Below are 21,082 nucleotides of genomic sequence, written 5' to 3' on the forward strand. Positions count from 1 at the left end.
TCTAGCTTTTGTGTTTAATAGCATTGCAGTTGGAAAATTAGGTTTTTACATAAATATATTTACATGTCCAACTCCTTTGTTTTGCTAAGACTAATTACGCAGTTAGCATTCAAATACCCTTAATACACACAATTAATATATTCACCTTTCTTGCATAATTTGTCAATAATGAGGTCTTTTCTGATATTTATCTGATTTTATCATATTTCTCAAGCTCTTCTATTGACACTGTTGTCTTCTTGGTAAATGTTAACTTAAGTGCTTTTCAAAAACTAAATTGGGGCAAAACGGTTAACCTGATTTAAATCAACCTTCATCATCCATCTTCTGCCCGATGTAGCGCCTCGTGATTGCAGGAGCCCCTTTTCAGTGCCTCGGGACAAACGGCGAAACACCCTAAACAGGTGTGTGGACTGTCCTTTTTTTTTTCTTTTTTTTTTATCACGATTAAACATATTCATAACCCACTCTTTTCCGAGCCTTGAGGTGGCAGCAGAGCAGTAACGTTACCGGGGGGCGAGACCAACGAACAAGAACGTCATTTCCTATTTACGTACATTTTCCCGCGCTGTTTGTTGGGTCAGCTGTCATTGAGAATAAACACTGTACAATTTAAGTATGTCAACTTCAGATTATGATCCAGCTTGTTTGCCTGACTTGTTGCCGATTTATTACCGCAGACTGTTCCCGTTTTCACAGTACTATCGCTGGTTAAGTTATGGCGGTGGTAAGTAAATCTCTTAGCCACTAACTTGCGGTGTATGATCACACAAGAGCGATTGACTGGTCTTTAAAATGCTGTCTTTCTATAGTTCTTGTATTTACAATGCAAAGTCGTTTTATGTGTTTTTAGTTTATGCAATATGGCTTTGCATGCGTATTTTAACATTCAGCATCATTATGTCTCTAACGTTACCACATCAAAATCAGTATTTCTAATTATGCCTCTTGCAGTGTCTAAAAACTACTTCCAGAACCGCGAGTTTTCCTTCACCCTAAAAGATGACATTTATGTAAGATATCAGTCCTTCACCACTCAGATTGAGCTGGAGAAAGAGATTCAGAAAATGGTTCCCTACAAGATTGATATTGGAGCAGTCTACAGCCACAGGGTAACGTTAATACAACTCATCTATATTATTTTATATTATATTGCATGCCCTGTGGTGCTATATGCTAAAACAGCATATTTTAAGCAGTATTTTGATCATTCCATTATATTGTTGTTATTATTCATATGCCTATGAGTTTTTATGACTCTTGAAAGACTTGATGGAATATTCATACTTCTAAAAATTAGTTTGTCACACACAGGATTTAAAATAAAATACAGTGGATGAAAATATTCAAATAAAATTGTGCTGCGGTTAATAGTTCTGTAGCTATGTAGAGAATATTATATTAGGTATATAGTAAATATATTTAAGTCTTTGTTGCTATGAAATATTTGCTGTGATTAGATGCTTCAACAAAAAAAAAGTTGCATATTTTTTGCTCTTTAATCTGCTAAACTTTTTTTTTTTTTTTTTTATGAAGTTTGCTCACTCAGGGACTTTAGTAAGATTTTATCAGAAAATATTTTTATCAAATGTGGATTTTAAAAAACTTGTATAATTTTTAACTTCTGTATTTTTGTATTTGTTTGGTTTTTATTTTGTGTTTCTGTAACTCTTGTATTATTGCTACTCAGTTTGCCATGAATTAGATGCTGACATGGCAATAAAAATAAATAACTACTACTACTTTAATCTGCTTCAAATTTCTTGTGGGGAAAAGAAATGAAATGAAAAGATCATAATTTCTCTGGCTCTATGATTGACAGCCCAGTCAACATAACGCGGTGAAGTCTGGAACCTTCCAGGCCCTGGAGAAGGAGCTGGTGTTTGACATTGACATGACAGACTATGATGATGTCAGACGTTGCTGCAGGTATACAGATGCCTTTTCGGCTTCTTTCATCTTATGGACTATTGTGTTAAATGCAGTTATTTATATTTTTCTATAAATTTTCTTTTTTTTTCTTCAGTGCTGCTGATATCTGCCTAAAGTGCTGGACTCTAATGACCATTGCTATCCGTATTCTGGACCGGGCACTTCGGGGTAAGCATAACTTTTTATCAACAGAACTTTTACAGTTTTGAGTAACATCATAACAAATATACAACAAATTTAACAAACTTGTGCTGCTTGTGTGGTTCAGAGGACTTTGGATTCCATCATCTCCTATGGGTGTACTCGGGCAGGAGAGGAGTGCATTGTTGGGTTTGTGATGATGCTGCTAGGAAGCTCTCAGTGGCGGCGCGGTCTGCCGTGGCAGAGTATCTCAGTTTAGTCAAGGTATTCACATATCAGATAAGTGATCATTCCAGAAATTGCATTATGGATTTGTTTATCATGTTCAACTATGTTATCTAAAAGCTGTGATTTAATTAATTAATTGTGTGTCCTGTGCATGTTTATTTAGGGTGGTGAGGAGACTGTGAGAAAAGTTGTGTTGTCAGATCCAATCCATCCTTTCATCAAGTAAGGGGACGTATAATGACTTGCGTCCTTAGGCATATAACATGTACATGTCAATGATGTAACCGTAAGTCTCTCTTTTTCTTTTAGTCATTCTCTGTCTGTGGTGGAGCGCTATTTCCAACAATATGCCATTGTGGACCAGGACATATTGGGCAGTAAGGAGAGTGTAGACAAAGTGCTCGCTCTGTTGCCTGAAGATATCCTTTCATTCCCAGTAGTGCTGTCACAATACAAATATTTCAGTCAAATTTCACAATTCTCGGTACCAGTTTTGGTACAATATCAAAAAATATTGGAAATACTTAACCTGCTTGAAACATGAACAAGTTTTCATTGTATCCAATATGAGTGTTTGATTAGTCTAACTGATCCTTTTATATGAGGAGCCCGGTTGACTGTTATTTCTTTAAGTCTGACTGCACATATCAAAAAGGACCTGACAGACTCTTATAAGGATGAAAAGAACCCAATGAAGCGATGGAACAAACTCTGCGATCTGGTTGAACTTAAAAAGGTAAAAGCAAAGTACTGGCACCACTGACCACACAACAACATTGAGATCTCCTCTTTGTAGACAAATGCAATCTTTCACCAGGGAAGGTAGTTCAGTTTCCTATGATTTTAATTTTTCATGTGTGTCTGTGAAGTCGAATAGTAAAAAGGCTCAGTACTTCGATAAGGAGATCATGCTGCAGTACTGTTACCCGCGCCTGGATGTCAACGTCAGTAAAGGAGTCAACCACTTACTGAAGAGCCCCTTCAGCGTACACCCTAAGACAGGTGAGATCTAACACTACATTTCTTTACAATTTCAAATACTGTTCTTAATGTTGTTTTTACTGTTTTTAATGTTTTACTGTTATTAAAAATTGTTATTTTGAATAATATATGTTTCTATAGCAGCAAATCAGCATATTAGAATGATTTCTGAAGGATCATGTGACACTGTGGACTGGAGTAGTGATGCTGAAAATTCAGCTTTGCACAGGAATAAATTAAATAAATAAAAAATATTAACATACAAAAGTGTTGTTTTAAATAGTTTTAATATTTAAGTTTTTACCAATATTTTTTATCAAATAAATGCTAGTCTTATGGTGCAAATTTCATCTCTGCTTTGTTTCGGGTACAAAGGGTTGCAAATGTCATTTCAATTTGATTTTAAACATCTTTTTGTATTTAACATTTTCTTTAGGTCGAATCTCAGTGCCAATAGATCTGAAAGACCTGAACACATTTGATCCTTTTGAGGTCCCTACGATCAGGTAAATGCTGAATATATCAGTGTCCATCTTTTTCAGGTTGTTCCATATAATTTGACAAGTGCTTTATTATATGCTGTGGTTTCTAAAAATACTTGAGGAGCTTATGTCTGAAGTTAGATATGCTAGACTCGCTTGTCTCTCTGTAGTCTGATCTGTGAGGAGCTGGAGAGACCCAGAGCAGATGAGGCAGAGGAAGATGACATGAAGGACAAGGAGAATGAACAAGAAGCTGGAGAACGACGCAGAATCAGAGGTGAGCAAATATTAACTGTTCGGTTTAATCGGTTTATACATGTTGGTATTGTTCAGGAGTCAACCTCAGTTCTGTAGGCAGGTACTGTGTGCTAAACATGTTTTTGGTTATTTGTAGATTATAAGCGGACCAGCCTGGCCAAGTATGTGAAGGTCTTCGATCGGTTTTTGGAGGCAATGGCTCGATCTCGGAAAGGAGAGATGCTGAAGAAGAGTGGTGAGTTGCAAATTTCTCCGTTTCTCTCATGTCCTTCACATACATACGATTTCAGCTTTTATATTACAAGTGGGTTAGGGATGCATGACGCATTGGTTATTGGTCAATATTGCATATTTAATTCTGCATGCCAGTATTCTCTATTTTCACTATTTGATTTTGAGTATTAAATGACAACAAAGTTTGTCTATAAAAACACACTAATTTAACACTGTTACATGTTATTTTTAGTCAATATCAAAATGATTATCCAGTTAATTTGATTGTTTGTGTATTATTTTTATTCAGTTAGACAAAATGGTTCATAATTTCAATATTGGCCATGATATGAAAATAAGGATTTGCTTTTCAGTGTTGGCATCTTTAAACTGATGTTGGTGGTTCTTGTTGTTGTGACTATGCAGATTAATTCATTGGTTATTTGAATGTGAATGATTATTTTATTTTTGCAGATCTTCAAAAGGACTTCTAAGACAGAGGAGCTGGAACCTGGGACAGCAGTTTATCAGAATGCATTTACATGTTTATCTGCTGACTGCCTGCTTCTGAAGATACAAACACTTTCACATACAAAGAACCACAACAGTTTTGTTCTGAAACATTCCATCGGAGGACCAGTCAAATTATTTAGTTTTCTTATTTACTGTTCTAATGGAAATAGTTTTTCCCTTATTTTCTGTTTTGTAAATCAGACGAATTAGTTTCATTTTTCTACCAGCTTAATAAAATAATTTGTACAAATGTGTTATATCTGTTGTCTGGTTAAAGGGGGAGGGGTACAAAAAGTGGTTGTTGTGACATTTGGATTGTCAGAATGACAAAGTTGTGGGAAGCTAAATAAATCATCATGCATGGTATTAATTTAAAGAAATTTATTCAAAACCACTTCGTCGGCAATATAAAACAACATTGACAGACAAGTCTGAGACCGTGTTACAAACTGCATGGAAGCAAACTAGACAGCAACATTTAAACCGCTTCTCTTTGACTGAGCATCAGTCTCATTTGGCCATGTCAATCAGACTCTGTAGTGATGTAGGAACCCAGGTTTTCTCACCTTGGACAAAGACCACTCCACGCTCAATGTAGATGACTATTCTGCCAAATGTGAACAACTGTTTTCCCATATGCCGTTTAGCCACCAATGGCATAAAGACGATGCCGTTCTCCTCAGCTTTGGCCTGGACTAGATCTTTAAAGTTGGTAGGTACAGCTGTTGGTACCACTGCGGTGCCTGGTGGCCGTGTGACAGAATTCTCCAAGTCACGGCGCTCCAGCTGAGGCTCGCACTGGAAATCTTTCCTTCTCTCCGTCTGAATCAGATATGCAATGTTCTCTCTTGCTCCTGGTTGCATATACCCACCTGCAAAAGACAAGTAAAGTTGAAGGTAGAATGAGAGACCTATACAAAGCTATAAACATTTAGTGGACTTTGTATGTTCTTTTTGTTTTGTTTTTCTAGCGACTGACCTAATCCAGAGGCAACAGCACGATTCATGATGTCAAGGGCCTCGTTCAGTTTTTCTTTGACCAGTGGGTGACTGAGCAGGGTCTCTGAGAGCAAGCTTTTCCAGCCCAGATACCACTTGGTGATCTCCTCATAGTTTGGGTTGTTACTGAGCCAGGAACACAACACCTGCACCAGGAAACAAAAGAAACGCCTAGTACTCCATTTCAATGTATGAGTGACCCTTAAGCGTACAATAAAGAAATGTATTCATTTTAAAAATCTAATATTTTCAACTACATATAAATTTAAACAACTAATTAAAAAATGAATCAATTTTTAAACGGACAAATAGAAATGTAAAAATGTACATTTAATATTCAAATATTTATTTCACATTTAAAATGTTGGTTAAATCTATCAAAATACAATATTAATTAAACTTAAATTAACTTTCCAAATTTCTTTTTTAAAATATTGGCCAATGTCTTAATAAACAGGTTAATTATTTTTTTTATATATATAATTAATTCCTTCAGTGGCACTCTTAGTCAATTATACGTTTAGTTCCAAAATGCAAGCCATACTGATGTATTAAACCAGTCAAGTTTGGTTGTAAATGAGGTTTCTTCTACATAATATTTATTACTACAACATGTTTTGTATTCTTTTGATTATTCTTTAGACTGACTGACCTGTAGCCATTTGGGGAAGAAATTCTTATCCAGCAGTCCAACCATGGCGGAGACAGAGAGCATCCCTTCCCAGTCCATTACCCAGTTGAATGGTTCCAGTACTTGCTGATGAGGATTCACCACCAGCTCTCCTAAACACAGAGCTGCAACACAGTAGCAAACCCTTCAGAGACTCCCAAAATCCAATGCTAAAAATCTAAAAGATGAGCACATACCTAGTTTGGGAACAATATTTTTGACCATGAAGGCCTCCCAGGCACCGGGTGTGAAGACATCTCTCCAAGGTTGCAGAATGAGTCTGGCGGAGGAGTCGCTGGGGTGCCAGCGCTGCAGGGCATGGGCTAGTTTACTGCGGATGGGTGCGTACAGCGGCTCAAGACGGGTTTGCATCAGAGGCAGCCAGGGATGTATCCATGAATGGATTGGCACCGTGTCTGTCAGTGGGTTCCAATTGTCCACCTATCCAAAAAGAGAGAGAGGTTAGATCTTAAACATACTTATGTTTGACAAGGAAATGTACAATGTGAATTGGTCATACGGTCAGCACAAACCTCTCTTTGTAGTCGTGGGAAAATAAGCTGCTCCAAAACATGGTCCAGAATCCACAGCGGCAATACAGGGGCCCAGCACTCCACACAGTCCACCATGGGCCCCACGTTTCTAGGCTGCCACTGAGACACACAGCTCCTCATGACTGGAACCCACACTTCCCAGATCAACCTGCACACAAAACTCCTGCTCGAGTCATTTGCTTCTACAGACACTCCACATACACACTCCCAAATATGTGTTACCTGTGATAGGGGTCCATGTTAGAGGTGTCTGGGCCACCATGAAGAGATTGTGAACTTTCAAGAATGGCTCTCCACTGACCGACTTCCTCTAAACCATCTGAACAGTCCTATAGATAAACAAAGAGAGTGCAGAATTCATATATATAATAATATATATATAAAAAAATGTTTTCAAAAATGCTATAATTGTATTTTTATATACATAAATATACACAGTACACACACATTATGGAAACAAAAAAAATATATATTTTGGATGCGATTAATCGTTTGATAGCACTAATTTTTAACAAATAAATGCAGCCTTGGTGAGCATAAAGGACTTTCAAAACCATTAAAAAACCTTGCTGAGCCCAAAATTTTGAACTGTAGTATAAATACATACTATATAAAAATGTATACCTTCAGCGGATCCCAGCTGCGAAGTCTCTCCTTCAATAAAGGATGCACCACAGACACAGCTAGGTCTCCCAAACCCAAGGTTTTATACTCCTGATAGAACTCTGTCTGCAGCTGTTGAAAAATCTTAGCGCACTCCTGAAGGCAGAGCGCAGGGTTGCCCTCCTTATCGCCCGCTTCAAAACGATCCACCAGGTTCATCACCTGCTCCAGCCGACCAAGAGCCTGTCCCTCCTCTGCCAGCCTGACCTGCAGAGCGTCGCTCTCATGGGTCAGGGTCACCACAGTGTCCTTTTCGTGCTGCAGACGTCGTGCACTCTATACACACACGACACAAACCCACAGACAGAAATTAAGAAAATTCATGCAGCCTTCACATGCTATCAGAAATAATCATAAATACAGGTTTCCTAGTCATGTATATTTACGTAAATAAATATCCATTTGATGCAAATTGTATGTATTGAACACAGCGAAATTATTTAACCAAAGTTTAGGAATCGTCAGCCTGTGAATATCTAGATAGCGCTGTGAATGTTTATATGGCTATCAATGGACGGGACGCTATATTTTATTCAAAACATCTTCTAATCTATACCTTTCGGCTTCAATAAGATTTCCCCAAGAAACAGGCAAGAAAAGATAGGCTGTCCACCATTATTTCTGTTATTTCCGACAACAAAGCTCATGAACACAACAAACTCATAATTACAACTTCAGAAGCAGGCATTAGGAAGTTTCCAATAGCACTTGAAGGCAGCATGAGAACTAGCTATTTGCTTCCGTCATTGACCAAAACAAGCATTTATTAAGAAGTGAATTATCATATAAATATGAGAAGTAAGATGTGAAGGGCTGCACGTGGTGCACAACATAGGAAGCAACACTTATAAACAGACTACTAAATTATTTATATTACATACAATTTTATAATTAGCATTATATTACTTAATTTATAAAATATTGTTTCATGTAAATTGTAAATTAGTGCAAGTTTATGAGGACTGTACCTGTAGGATGTCTTGCTCTGTCAGCTCAATGAGCAGTTTGAGGTTGTGTTCTAGCTCCGGTAAGGAGAAGCCAGAGGTCTTCTGTTCTCGTGTGCTCACACTCAAAGGGGCCTCCTCAGGAACACTGTGCTTCTGACTCATATGACTGTAACTGTGATACACCTTCTGCTCTCTGCCTGTCATATCGATCACCTGAAACACACGAGGGATGGGTTAACTGTTTCTTGTGAGATATATAAAAGATTATTGTGCATTACTCCAAGTATTCTGCACTCTCACCTTAACCTGAGCCAGTTCTCCAGCAGGTCTGCTCATGCTCCTGCTGGTCAGTTTGCCATGGGCTTTCAGCTCTTCCACAGTCTTGTAAGAATATTTGGGCTTTTTCTTTGCCGTTCCTGGTTCTTTACGCCATTGCCCCAACTCCCTCTGAAACTCCTTCAAAGACGGAATGAAAATTTTGAAAACAGGACTGTTGAAGAAAGATTTGACCTGCTGCTGATCTGTTTAGTCTAATGTTTTTTGTTTAGCGACTCCACTTTGTAGTTAAAAGGATCCTTTTATTTAATTTAAATGGCTTTGAATATGAATATGAGCATTTTTTGTAAACAAAACTGACTGAGCATTTGAATTTGATTTGTTCACTGTAACCACCAGGAATTTGCTAAGGCTGACTTACTTTCTCTTCCTCCTCCTCAGAGTCTACAACAGGGAAATCCTGCAGGGACTGCTGGGTCCTCTCATTACCATATGCTCCAACCGCTCCCTTCCCCTTCCGCACCTTCGCCTCAATCGGCTTCACAATACCTACACACAAAGATATTCATAAGAGGACATTCACATCGTGACACCATCCCAAAGTAAGCACATGATGCATAACATAATTCACAATAAGCCAAATGCAGTAAAACCAGTAGCTATACTGAGGTATGAAATAAAGGACTGAATTGTTTTACCTTGAGCATTTTTGCCCAATCCTTTTCCTGGAACGTAGCCCATCTTCTGCAGAAGTTTTTGACCAATGCCTCGTGTGTGTTTCTCCCAGGATCCGAGGTCCTGCCCTGTCCTGATACCACCTGCAAACCTCTGGGACGTCTTAAAGCTCCCACCCTAAAATAAGCAATTAAAAAACATATATTACACTACTGTTCAAACATTTGGGATCAGTAAGACTTTTTTATTTTGAAAGAAATAAATACTCTTATTCTATGAGCCAAAGACTCATTTAATTGATCAAACGTGACAGAAAAGACATTTATTAAAGAATCCTGAAAACATTTCCACAAAACTAGTAAGCAGCACAACTGCTTTCAACATTAATAATAAGAAGAAATGTTTCTTGAGCATAAAATCAGCATATTAGAATCATTTCTGAAGGATCATGTGACACTGAAGACTGGCGTAATAATGCTGAAAATTCAGCTTGGGGAAAAAAATAAAATTTTAAATATTTTAAAATAGAAAATGATTTTAAATTGCAATATAATGTAACAATATTACTGTATTTTCTGATCGCATAAATTCAGACTTATGGGCTTTCAAAAACATTTGTAAAAATTTGTATTAACCCTCTATTCAAAACTAAAGCCGTTGTTATTGTGTATTGGCGTCTCGCTTCACCGTTTGGAGTTTTTTGGGAGCAGCAGCACGGGGTGGAGGAGGTGCATCTCCACTATCATTCGAGTCATCTGAACCCTCCTGCGCTGCCTTCTCCTCAGCTGCAGTCTTTCGTAGGCCAGCACTCACAAAGTTCACAGGAGCTGAATAGTCTTTCGATCTGTGTGGATACAAATATCAATATTTAATATTGTCAGTGACATTTACCGCTTAGTCACTAAGGTCTCTAGCAGTTTAACAGATGACATTTTATCAACAACAACCACATACCTTTTCCCCCCAAAGCTGGGCCGCTCATCATCAGAGTCATGCTCTGCCCAAATCCCATAAGTCGCTTCTTCTTTAGTTTGTCTGTATCTGCGTCTGTCTGGGTTGAACTCATTGGCCAAGTCCCACTCGGTCACCTCAAACTTTTCAATTTCCACACCATCCTCCTCCTCATCACCTCTACGCCCATACAAATGGGACATAGACATCTTTCTGCTGGAAATAAACAGAAGAATGTTTTAGGCCAGGGTTTTCAAACCAGGGACCTGGGACCCCCAAGGGGCAGCAAGGGAGTACTAGAGGGTCCATTGAAAATTTGAGAGAAAAACAGTGTAACAAATGTAAGATCAAATCAAATAAATAAGACAGACGATATAATAAAACAAAAATACATCAAACAACGCTATAGTGAGTATAAAAAGAAAAGTGTACTAACTATAGTCTCTCGTATATATAATATTATTTTTACAATATAACTTGGGTCTTTAAACATGAAAATATATCGCTGCTTTTTAAAATTTAAGGATGATGTTTAGACTGTTGTTAAGACTGAAAACCCCCGGTTTAGGCACAACAGTACATAAAGGTGTTTAATCTGCTTAATGCATCTTCTCACATTAAACTCCTACGTTAAAAGAAAGTGCTTTTGATCGTAATATTAGTGCGTCAGGCAAACGATTTAAAAACATTCAGGTTAGCATAGCATTGCTATTTTTGCAAACAAAAAATACATGCTTTGTTTTAAAACAGTTACTGTAAATTCTCCATCAAGTCTAATTAATGTATACACAGTTCAGTGCTAAAATAGCCGAGCTCAAGCACATAAACAATAGTTTTACCTGAAAATGTGAGTTCTCGCTGTCAGCAAGAGCGTATGCAGAAGAAACTTCCTGTCGGGGCCGGAAGCAGAGCTGTGACATCAGAGCGACGCGGAGGTCAGAAGCCCTCTCTTACAGCCATCTTGGATCCTGTGCCCTGAACAAGTGAGTGCTTCTGTTACATCTACTTTCATCCAACGCTGTTTTGTGGCTTTTGACCTCAGATTTACTACTTGTATTGATGCTTTAGTGTTCATCTGTGCTGACCGGTAAAGATTTATTTATTTGGCTCGATCGTTGAGGAAATATCTTAATGAATACAACCGGCAGACTGTTCAAAATGGGGGAGCGAGACGCGCCGTCGCTCGCTGTGCGCGAGGACTGTAACAAAACGTTCAAATCATACGAAATATAGTTTTATAAACGACTAGAGCGATATTTGGGAAAAGTATTCAATGTTATGACAAAAATAACTCGCTTTGTGTGCCTCAGTAATCTCATTGGAAAGTTAATCTCGCCTATTAAACAAAATTTATAAACGCACAGAGGTACGCATGTTATAATACTATATTATGTAAGATCAAAAACGAATTTCCTGCTGTTTTGTTATTATTTGGGTAGTGTTTTCTCAGACAGCGTGAAAGTGCTGCTCTGTTAAACACGTGAAATATGCATCACTCTGAACAGCCTGTAAAACAATGCTTTTGTGTAGTTCTGGTACTGAATAGGCTATATTATGTGTTTGGGCTTTTTCCGTACAGTGGACTTGTGAAATGTTATCATTCGAGCTCGAGACTTGATCAGATGTGAACACAGCAGTGGGTTTAATTCAGTCGGCTGTTAACAGCTGACAGCAGAGGCCAAACTTGCAGGAAGAGGCCTAGTGTACTAATCACTTTGAATAGTTGTAGCCACATGAGCACAAAGCACAGACTAAAACATATTGACTTCTTTTTTTGCAAAACTTGTAATGTTTGTGTATTGTCAATTCCTGTTGCAGTCCAGAATGCCAGGCGAAGCCACAGAAACTGTCCCGGTTACAGAGCAGGAGATGCAGCAGCCCCAGGCTGAGACGGGTTAGTACTGCCTTTAAATGTGCATGTCTGACTGAACCAGGGGTAGGCAATGTAGGAATAGCTCCAACCCTGAAAAAAACCTCGCCTGCCTGTAGCCATAGTAATTCTGTAGACCTTGGTTAGCTTGTTCAGGTGTGTTTGACTAGGGTTGGAGCTAAACTCTACAGGACAGCGGCACTCCAGCACCGACATTGCCTACCCCTGGACTAAACGAACACAGGTTGTGTGAGCGGTCCTGGAGCTATAGTGTTCATCCTTCTGACAGTTTTTTTTTTTTTTTTTTAGTTTTTAAAAATAAGGCAGTTACTGTAAGTTTGATCAGTCTATTTTTATGGTGTTTTTGCACCGGTTTTAGATTTTCTATAGGGTTTTTTTTTATGGTCCTCTTCCAGCTGTTGTGGAAACTTCACAAAGCGAGTTTCTCTAGTTGGAGTGGTGACATGTTTTGTTGGGTGGGGATTAGGGCTGCAACTAACGATTATTTTGATAATCGATTAGTTGGCCGATTATTCTTTCGATTAATCGATTAATCGGATTAAAAAAATATTGACCAAAAAAAAACACTATTCCACATTCTGCCCAATGTCCTTCAAACAAACGTGACAACTGAATGCTATGAAAACATACAGTGCTTAATTTATTAGACCACTTAGCATAATAAAGAGAAAACATATTTTAGAAATTTGTCAAATTTGTTTAAATTTAAAAATGTTATTGTCATTTATTAGACATAATAAAAAAATGGCCTCATAACAGCTTGCATTCTTGCTGGTATTGTTTATGTACTTTTTGACTGCAATTGGGTATCGCGAAAAAAAAATACTCAAATAAAAAAATACAAGAAAAAATAAGTGCTCTGGTTTTCTTTCATAGATAACAGCAATAATGATATTATAGCATTAAAAATAGCCTACTACTGTTACTAAAGAGCTTACACATATTGGAGTACTAACCAGTACAGAAAGCCGAAAAATGATTTTGGTTATCACCAATACTGTTACTTTAGAGCAGCAGTGGCACAAACCTTACATAAACACATTGTTAAAAAACTTACATAAATTTGTTAAGCATTGTAAAAATTGAATCTTGTTTAAACCTCTATTAAAAATTAAAATAATAAAGATAATAATAAAGACGAATAAAAACACAAACTCAGTGTTAACCAACAGGTAAGAGTAATGTTCTGCAGGAACTACTTTGATCACAGTCACCTCGTCATTTCTTTATCCTGTAAAAGGCCGTTATGGAGCGTCTCATGTTTATATTCAGACAGACAATTACACGCTGTTATCCCTTTAAAGTTCCTACTCTCATAAAATATTTTAATTTATTTTAAACCTTAAATTAACTTTCAACAACAGATAATTCAGCACAGTGGATATGTTTGCGCTGAAAAGCCTATTAATTGTCTCCCTCTCTACTGTGTTCTGTCCGTCTGACGCGCGTGCGCGCGCCCGCCGCGCCGGCGCTCATTCGGTATTTTAAACTTAACACAGACTGTCAGGACGGCCCTTTATGCAAAAATGGAAATGCTCGCGTGAATTTGTGGCATTTATAGATAAGGATATGACCGTAAACTGAACGTTTTTGCGCTGAGGACGCACACGCATCTGTCAAAGCGCCTGACAGGGCAAAGCCATTACTCTTATGCATTAACTTAAAGCTTAAAATAAAGAATTATCATGTTTTGGGCAGCTTGGATCACGTGCTTCTCCGGCAGAATCTCATTCTGTTTCCTCCACTATTTTTAGATGCATTTTATCCATAGAAATGCATTATTCAGTGCCGTGATTTGACTAACCAGCTGAAGTTGGACGTGCACTGTGGGCAGACCCGATTAATCGATAATGAGAATCGTTGTCGATGATTTTCATAATCGATAATAATCGATTTTATCGATTAGTTGTTGCAGCCCTAGTGGGGATGCTTTTTGAGTCAGATTTCTCCACCTAGAGGTTTTTAGGTTAATGTTTTTGAGCCCCTCCCTGGATTAAAAAAAAAACTGGACTAGTTCAGTCAAAGGGGATAGTTCTGACAATTTTTATGTTGATCCAAACCTGTATGGATTTCTTCTGTGGAGCACAAAATATATTCTTGAATGTTATTGACTTTTTAATTTTACAGACAAAAAAAAAACAGGATTTCTTTAATGTAAAATATATCTTTTGTCAACAGAAAAATGAAATGAATAATTTTTTGGGAGAATTAACTCTTTAAGCTCCAGCTCATACCTTCAGTGTAGTTTTTGATTTCTTGATTTAGTTATGGATATATTGATTGGTTATGAGGTAGTAATAACATTTGGTTCTGAAAAATGAGTGATCCAGGACTGCCTTGCCCAACAGTGTGTTCGCCTGTACTGATTAATATTACACTAAAGTTGAGTTGTGGTATTGAAAGCACATGCATCAATAATTGCGCATGGAATATGGACAGTACCAATCTGCATGGACATTTTTCTAACATTTCACTGAACTTGAGTGATTGCAACCTGAATAGCTGTAAACATTTATAACATGTTTTTTATAACGTGTTTTTTAAGATATTGTCTTCGATTAGGAAGTGTATTGTTCTTTATTGGAGGGATTTATTGTACAGAAATGTATTTGTAAGTCTTTCTGGTCTTTGCGAAGATAATCATGCAATTTAGTTTGTTTACAAATGAAGTCTCCTAATGATTCTGATTTTGAGGAACAAGCATTTCTGTATATATCTTGATGTACAGCATCATTTGGTTCACAATGTAAATATTTATGGTTTCCTTGGATCCATTACAAGGGGCATTTTTGTCATGCAAGAGACCAAGATTTGAAAAACTAAATATTTTTTCCACTAGGCAGAATGTTATTGCCTTGGTTTTGAGAGTCATGATATTTCTCCTCAGATTTATAATAAAAGAGCTACATTTTTTATATATTCTCTGATTGAATATATTTCACATATTTCTTGATTTGTTAACTGCTGTTTTTGAAGTTTAGTTGAAGTTGGGACTTGGTGGCATAAATTAGCAATGGGCACTGTGTTGTCTCAGTCTGATGTTTGTAATAAAGTTGTAAAATAAACGTTTGGGATTTGTTATGGGTTTTTTTTTGGGGGGGGGGGGGGGGGGTTTGTAATGGAAATTAGAAGTGCATCTTGTGGCCTATTATTGATAATTTACTGATCGTGGGATTACAGTTCATTATTGTAACCAGCAATGTGGTCAATTTTGCTGTCTTTTTAAACACAAATGCACATAAGACCTATCCGATCTCTTGCATCTTCGCTTGCTCACACACTGACCCAGAAGGATAGTGTTTTTAGCCAAGTTTGTATTGCTCTGTGATTATTATTTCAGAATATATTTGTTTATAGACTTGTTTTTAATTGGGATCATGTATTGTAGAAGCATTACACCTTTTTTTTATATTTTCAACAAAATTCAGTTTATTACTTGTGCCTCTGAGGGCATTTACATTGCATTACATTTCAGTTTTGTTACAACTTTATTTGCTGAATAAGCAATATTACACTATTTAACTGAGTGATTGTCCTCTCCGATTTTTAGTAAGTTGTCATTAAGTCTAATTTACTATAAAATATTGCATATAAAGTCTGCATCACAATACTGAAGTGGGTAGCAATTTCCAGTTTACATGAACTTTAAATGTGCCAGAGATTGTTAATTTTATTACAAATCTTTTTAGATGCTGTAGTTCATTGCCAGTTCTTGTCTGGTTCACGCATGTGCAGTTGAGTGGTGTTTTTACAAAGTCTTAAAATTTCTAACAAGATAATCAAGGTGTTTGGTTTGATTTAGTTGCCAGTTGTACTTTTGTGGGGCGATATAACACATTTGTGCAATTGACCGCATCCCTTTTAACTAGCATGGATGTAATGGTTTACACCATGCACTTTTTAATTGCCAAAAAAGTCACTTTAGCCCTTTTATTTCCATTAGCCACACCTGCTGCTGCGGCCCCTGCTCCCTCTCAGGCAAAGCCTAAAGAGGGGAAAACTAACCCAAAGCTGTCCTCTTCTCACACCACCGCTCCTAAGCCAGTTCCTGCTGGACGCAGGAAACGCTCCTCTCTATCTGCCTCCTCAAGCTCCCCTACCTCTCCTAAATCTGCCTCTGGCCTTCGTCCTACCCCTCCATGCTCCCCTTTGGCCTCTCCTCCAGCTGACTGTCCTGTAGCTGGGAAAGCTGAGCAGACTGCTTCCAAGGTTGTAAAGGCTGGCAAACAAGGGACGCAACAGAAAGCAAAGAATTTTAAACCTGCTGAACCTGAGCAAGCAGCTCCCTCTGCCTCTAAGCCTGCTCAGGAACCTGCAGCAATTGCAGCTCTGCCATCTCTTACTATACCAGTACCAGAGGTAGCAAAATCAGCAGGAGATGGAAATGCTTCCCCTGTCTCTCCCAAAGTTGCTGTGGCTCCTGTTGCTTTTAAAGTAACCTCTAAATCTGCTGCCCCAGCACCAAAGTCATTTACAGAAGCTGTGGCCGCCAGTCCACCCAAAGTGGCTAAAGCCCCCAAGGTTGCCCCTGAAGCTCCAAAAGTAGCAACCCCTGCTGTTTCAGAAGCCAAGACTCCTTTGCCTTCAAAAGCAGCTGCTAAGCCTGGCCCTGCCCAAGTGTCAAATGTGAAACCAGCCACTGCTGCTCCCTTAAAACCTGTTCCTGCAGCATTTGAGGTTGATGATCTCCCACCTCTCTTACCACCTGAGAATACTTTTACAATGCCTGCTTTCCCTCCTATGCCACCTAGTGCATTGTCTGTAGTTACCCCAGCAGCTCCTAAAGCAGAACCTGTCTCTATCAGTAAAGTTGAATCTGCCCCTAAAGCTAAGACTGCTCCCAAAGCTAAGCCAGCTCCTAAGGTTGAACAAAACGCAGCACCTGCACCTAAAATTGACCCTATCCCCACCCCTAAAGTTGACCCTACTCCTGCCCCTAAAGTTGCAGTCACTTCTGTCCCTAAGACAGAGGCTGCTCCTACACCTAAAGCTCAAGCTGTCCCTAAGGTTGAGGCTGCTCATGCACCTAAAGATAAGTCTTCCCCGAGCCCTAAAGCTGAGCCTGTTCCTGCCCCTAAGGTTGAGGCCGCCCCTAAAGCTGAGTCTGTTCCTACCGCCAAAGTTAAACCTGTTGCTGCTCCCAAACCTGAGGCTGCTCCTGCACCTAAATGCAAGCCTACCTCTAAAGCTGAGGGTGCTGCTCTGGCTCCTAAAGGCAAGCCTACCCCTAAAGCTGAGGCTGCTGTTCCTAAGGTTGAGTCTTCTGCCCCTAAAGTTAAGCCTGTTCCTGCCTCTAAAGTTGAGGCTGCTGCACCTAAAGTTGAGGCTGCTGCTCCTAAGGTTGAGACTTCTGCCCCTAAAGTTAAGCCTGTTCCTGCCTCTAAAGTTGAGGCTGCTCCTGCCCCCAAAGGCAAGCCTACGCCTAAAGTTGAGGCTGCTGCTCCTAAGGTTGAGACTTCTGCTCCTAAAGTTGAGGCTGCTGCTCCTAAGGTTGAGACTTCTGCTCCTAAAGTTGAGGCTGCCCCTAAAGTTAAGCCTGTTCCTGCCTCTAAAGTTGAGGCTGCTCCTGCCCCCAAAGGCAAGCCTACCCCTAAAGTTGAGGCTGCTGCTCCTAAGGTTGAGGCTTCTGCCCCTAAAGTTGAGGCTGCCCCTAAAGTTAAGCCTGTTCCTGCCTCTAAAGTTGAGGCTGCTCCTGCCCCCAAAGGCAAGCCTACCCCTAAAGTTGAGGCTGCTGCTCCTAAGGTTGAGACTTCTGCCCCTAAAGTTGAGGCGGCCTCTAAAGTTAAGTCTGTTCCTGCCTCTAAAGTTGAGGCTGCTGTTCCTAAGGTTGAGACTTCTGCCCCTAAAGTTGAGGCGGCCTCTAAAGTTAAGTCTGTTCCTGCCTCTAAAGTTGAGGCTGCTGTTCCTAAGGTTGAGACTTCTGCCCCTAAAGTTGAGGCGGCCTCTAAAGTTAAGTCTGTTCCTGCCTCTAAAGTTGAGGCTGCTGTTCCTAAGGTTGAGGCTGCTGTTCCTAAGGTTGAGGCTGCTGTTCCTAAGGTTGAGGCTGCTGTTCCTAAGGTTGAGGCTGCTGTTCCTAAGGTTGAGGCTGCTGTTCCTAAGGTTGAGGCTGCTGTTCCTAAGGTTGAGGCTGCTCCTGACCCCAAAGGAAAGCCTACCCCTAAAGTTGAGGCTGCCCCTAAAGTTAAGCCTGTTCCTGCCTCTAAAGTTGAGGCTGCAGCTTCTAAAGTTAAGTCTGCTCCGGCCCCTAAAGTAAAGCCTACCCCTGCTCCTAAAGTTGAAGCTCCTGCCCCTAAAGTTGAGGCTGCCCCTACCACTAAAGTTGAGCCAGCCCCTGTTCCCAAACCAGTTAAAGCCCCATCCATACTGGAGCCAGTCATCAAGAACGACAAGGGTATCTCTTTCCATCTCTTTCTGTCTGTTTTTGCTTTTTATGCTTATGCTGGTATATATTGCCAAATGTTTCCTCCCCACAAATTCTTAAGGGTCACTTCATCAGTGAAAGTTAGCCTGGTAATTGTACGGTCTGGAAATTGCCTTTCCTTAGTCTTTGAGTTAAATTAAAGCTTCAGTTGGATGCTTTTCAGGAAGTAGTTCAAAGAGCATAGGGCCAATAGTTGAATTTATTTATCAATGTGGATATTGTTAAAGAGTTATAAGCATAATGGCAATTTACGTTTGCTTCTGTTTTGAGGTATATTTAAAGTGTATTAAAGTATTTGTGCAATTTAAACTGTAAAACTGATCCACCCTTTTCTCCATTGCCATTGAAGAGTTTGATTATTCTAACAGGATTTTGGTTGAAAATCTATGTGTCTAATGGCAAATTAAATTAATTTGTCTTTGTGTTAGGGTCTGGCACTGAATCTGACAGTGACGAATCTGTCCCTGATCTGGAGGAGCAGGACTCTGCACAGACACAAACACAGCAGGCACAGGTAAGATTCTTTTGATAAGTGCATACAAAAAGCATTATTTTCCCTTTGCTTTATTTTCTCTCACGGTTTCATTTACAATTTTACATTGACATGAATTGAAATTGCATTCCCTTTCCACAGCTAGCAGCTGCAGCTGAAATCGATGAGGAACCAGTCAGCAAAGCAAAACAAAGCAGGAGTGAGAAGAAAGCCAGAAAGGTAGGTCATCCATAGGAACTGTATGAATGTAATTTTAACCCCAAATTCAATTAGAATTAATGCAGTGTTGTTTATCTGTACCCTTTCTTCTTTTTGCCAGGCCATGTCCAAATTGGGGTTGAGACAAGTTGCTGGTGTTACCAGAGTAACCATTCGCAAGTCCAAGAACATTCTCTTTGTCATCACCAAACCAGATGTCTACAAAAGTCCAGCTTCAGATACTTACATTGTCTTCGGTGAGGCCAAGGTAAAGATTAGAATAAAATCTGCTTTCTTATTTAAGGTTGGTGTGCACTTCTCCTATGTCAGCCCTGTTTTGGTTGATAACTAATTCTTCATGGCAACTTTGCCTGGTGATCTAGACCTAAGTGACCTCTTCATGATGATTTAAACAGTTTGACTTTCGTTCTTCTGAGTCTGATGAAGCCAAACTTTCTGTTCTGAGAGAGGAAACTTTCACAGTGGTATAAGTGAAGAACACATTGAAGCTCACAAAACAAACTAAAATCCTGATGCTTTCTGCTCCTGTCAGATTGAAGATCTGTCCCAGCAAGCTCAGTTAGCAGCCGCAGAGAAGTTCAAGGTTCAAGGAGAAGCCGTTTCAAACATCCAGGAAAACACACAGACGCCCACAGTACAGGAGGAGAGCGAAGAGGAAGAGGTGAGTGTTTACACTATTGTGATTCTGCAACAGAATAATACTGAACATGCTTCATGACAGGTCCTCTGATGTGTTCAACAAATGTAAAAAGTAAATGTCCACATTCATGAGTGATTTGATTTGCTTTATTATTTGCAGGTTGATGAGACCGGAGTGGAGGTCAAGGACATCGAGCTGGTCATGTCACAGGCCAATGTATCCAGGGCAAAGGCTGTGCGTGCACTGAAGAATAACAATAATGACATTGTCAATGCTATTATGGTGAGTTAAACTGGTTACTTTTTATCTAAAAAGATCTCACTTCATGCAGTTAAATAAAATGTATTTTTTACAATTCATTTTTTTCAAAACTCTTCTGTGATGAATTAACATTTGACTTTCGTTCTTCTGAATTTGTCCTGAAGCCAGTTCATTTGTTCTGAGAAGAGCTCAGGCTTTAAATGTGGTGCCATGGTTTCAAGCAGTATTAATTAATTTATCTTTTTGCTTGCCTTTACAGGAATTGACGATGTAGATGGAGATGAGAGACTGGGTCACATTATGTTGCGGATTTGATCTACACTATTGTTTGTACAATTTATACCCAAGAGAAATAAAGGCGTGGCTTGATGAAATGATATATTTTGTGTATATATATTTTTTTCTTTTGTTGGAAATGTATTTCATTGTTTGGTCAATTTTGTCCAGAGCAGCTCAAAACATGAATTACATAGAGCAAGGGAAAGTAAAAGTATGAACTAGTTCTATCACTGTCAGAGTATGGATCTTTTTACTTTGTTTAAAACATTATTTAAAATAAAGATTGTAATGTCCAGTCGAGGCAGTGTCTGATTAAATATTTACATTTTTTTTTTTTTTTTTACAAGTGGAAGGTACTGTCACAGTTTTCTTTTTAGTCCCGACTTCTATCAGCT

At 39.0% G+C, this 21,082-nt stretch overlaps 4 protein-coding genes across 5 annotated transcripts; 3 read left to right on the forward strand and 1 right to left on the reverse strand.

Moving 5' to 3' along the window:
• The first annotated feature begins 527 nt into the window (after positions 1–527).
• LOC306859824 (DNA primase small subunit-like) lies at positions 528–5,004 on the forward strand. Its single transcript, XM_079401131.1, has 13 exons — positions 528–727; positions 955–1,112; positions 1,823–1,929; positions 2,027–2,100; positions 2,201–2,337; positions 2,465–2,523; positions 2,611–2,720; positions 2,946–3,037; positions 3,171–3,303; positions 3,719–3,788; positions 3,935–4,041; positions 4,159–4,257; positions 4,710–5,004. The coding sequence occupies exons 1-13, from the start codon at positions 619–621 to the stop codon at positions 4,727–4,729; spliced, it is 1,275 nt and encodes a 424-aa protein (XP_079257257.1). The 5' UTR covers positions 528–618; the 3' UTR covers positions 4,730–5,004.
• LOC306859823 (tuftelin-interacting protein 11) lies at positions 4,863–11,384 on the reverse strand. Of its 2 annotated transcripts, none has more exons than XM_079401129.1 (14): positions 11,323–11,384; positions 10,487–10,696; positions 10,220–10,376; positions 9,556–9,709; positions 9,279–9,406; positions 8,882–9,037; positions 8,603–8,794; positions 7,596–7,910; positions 7,194–7,300; positions 6,951–7,119; positions 6,615–6,858; positions 6,400–6,542; positions 5,728–5,893; positions 4,863–5,620 (listed from the first exon to the last, which is right to left on the reverse strand). In XM_079401129.1, the coding sequence occupies exons 2-14, from the start codon at positions 10,690–10,692 to the stop codon at positions 5,259–5,261; spliced, it is 2,499 nt and encodes an 832-aa protein (XP_079257255.1). In that variant the 5' UTR covers positions 10,693–10,696; positions 11,323–11,384; the 3' UTR covers positions 4,863–5,258. The 2 variants fall into 2 exon arrangements, with proteins under 2 accessions (XP_079257255.1, XP_079257256.1); XM_079401130.1 differs by having other exon boundaries at positions 10,487–10,699; positions 11,323–11,373.
• Positions 11,385–11,390: 6 nt separating this feature from the next.
• LOC306859825 (nascent polypeptide-associated complex subunit alpha) lies at positions 11,391–20,785 on the forward strand. Its single transcript, XM_079401132.1, has 8 exons — positions 11,391–11,466; positions 12,302–12,377; positions 19,224–19,309; positions 19,430–19,507; positions 19,608–19,754; positions 20,040–20,168; positions 20,307–20,429; positions 20,668–20,785. The coding sequence occupies exons 2-8, from the start codon at positions 12,308–12,310 to the stop codon at positions 20,680–20,682; spliced, it is 648 nt and encodes a 215-aa protein (XP_079257258.1). The 5' UTR covers positions 11,391–11,466; positions 12,302–12,307; the 3' UTR covers positions 20,683–20,785.
• Positions 16,196–18,935, forward strand: LOC306860020 (uncharacterized protein; the record flags this gene model as incomplete). Its single annotated transcript, XM_079401539.1, has 3 exons — positions 16,196–17,822; positions 17,865–18,765; positions 18,919–18,935. The coding sequence occupies exons 1-3, from the start codon at positions 16,245–16,247 to the stop codon at positions 18,933–18,935; spliced, it is 2,496 nt and encodes an 831-aa protein (XP_079257665.1). The 5' UTR covers positions 16,196–16,244.
• Positions 20,786–21,082: the final 297 nt, after the last annotated feature.

The sequence above is a fragment of the Barbus barbus genome (assembly GCF_936440315.1).
Source record: "Barbus barbus genome assembly, chromosome: 40".
NCBI classification, from domain to species: Eukaryota; Metazoa; Chordata; class Actinopteri; order Cypriniformes; family Cyprinidae; genus Barbus; species Barbus barbus.

What these genes read in the sequence shown, in the direction of transcription:
- LOC306859824 (XM_079401131.1), top strand. Translation starts at nt 619, where the DNA reads ATGTCAACTTCAGATTATGATCCAGCTTGTTTGCCTGACTTGTTGCCG. An exon ending in CTGGTTAAGTTATGGCGGTG is followed by an intron (nt 728 to 954) that starts GTAAGTAAATCT and finishes TGCCTCTTGCAG; the next exon opens with TGTCTAAAAACTACTTCCAG. An exon ending in CCAATCCATCCTTTCATCAA is followed by an intron (nt 2,524 to 2,610) that starts GTAAGGGGACGT and finishes TTTTTCTTTTAG; the next exon opens with TCATTCTCTGTCTGTGGTGG.
- LOC306859825 (XM_079401132.1), top strand. Translation starts at nt 12,308, where the DNA reads ATGCCAGGCGAAGCCACAGAAACTGTCCCGGTTACAGAGCAGGAGATG. An exon ending in GTGAGAAGAAAGCCAGAAAG is followed by an intron (nt 19,508 to 19,607) that starts GTAGGTCATCCA and finishes TCTTTTTGCCAG; the next exon opens with GCCATGTCCAAATTGGGGTT. An exon ending in AGGAGAGCGAAGAGGAAGAG is followed by an intron (nt 20,169 to 20,306) that starts GTGAGTGTTTAC and finishes TATTATTTGCAG; the next exon opens with GTTGATGAGACCGGAGTGGA.
- LOC306859823 (XM_079401129.1), bottom strand. Translation starts at nt 10,692, where the DNA reads ATGTCTATGTCCCATTTGTATGGGCGTAGAGGTGATGAGGAGGAGGAT. An exon ending in CCCAGCTTTGGGGGGAAAAG is followed by an intron (nt 10,377 to 10,486) that starts GTATGTGGTTGT and finishes GTATCCACACAG; the next exon opens with ATCGAAAGACTATTCAGCTC. An exon ending in CTGAGGAGGAGGAAGAGAAA is followed by an intron (nt 9,038 to 9,278) that starts GTAAGTCAGCCT and finishes CCGTCTTTGAAG; the next exon opens with GAGTTTCAGAGGGAGTTGGG.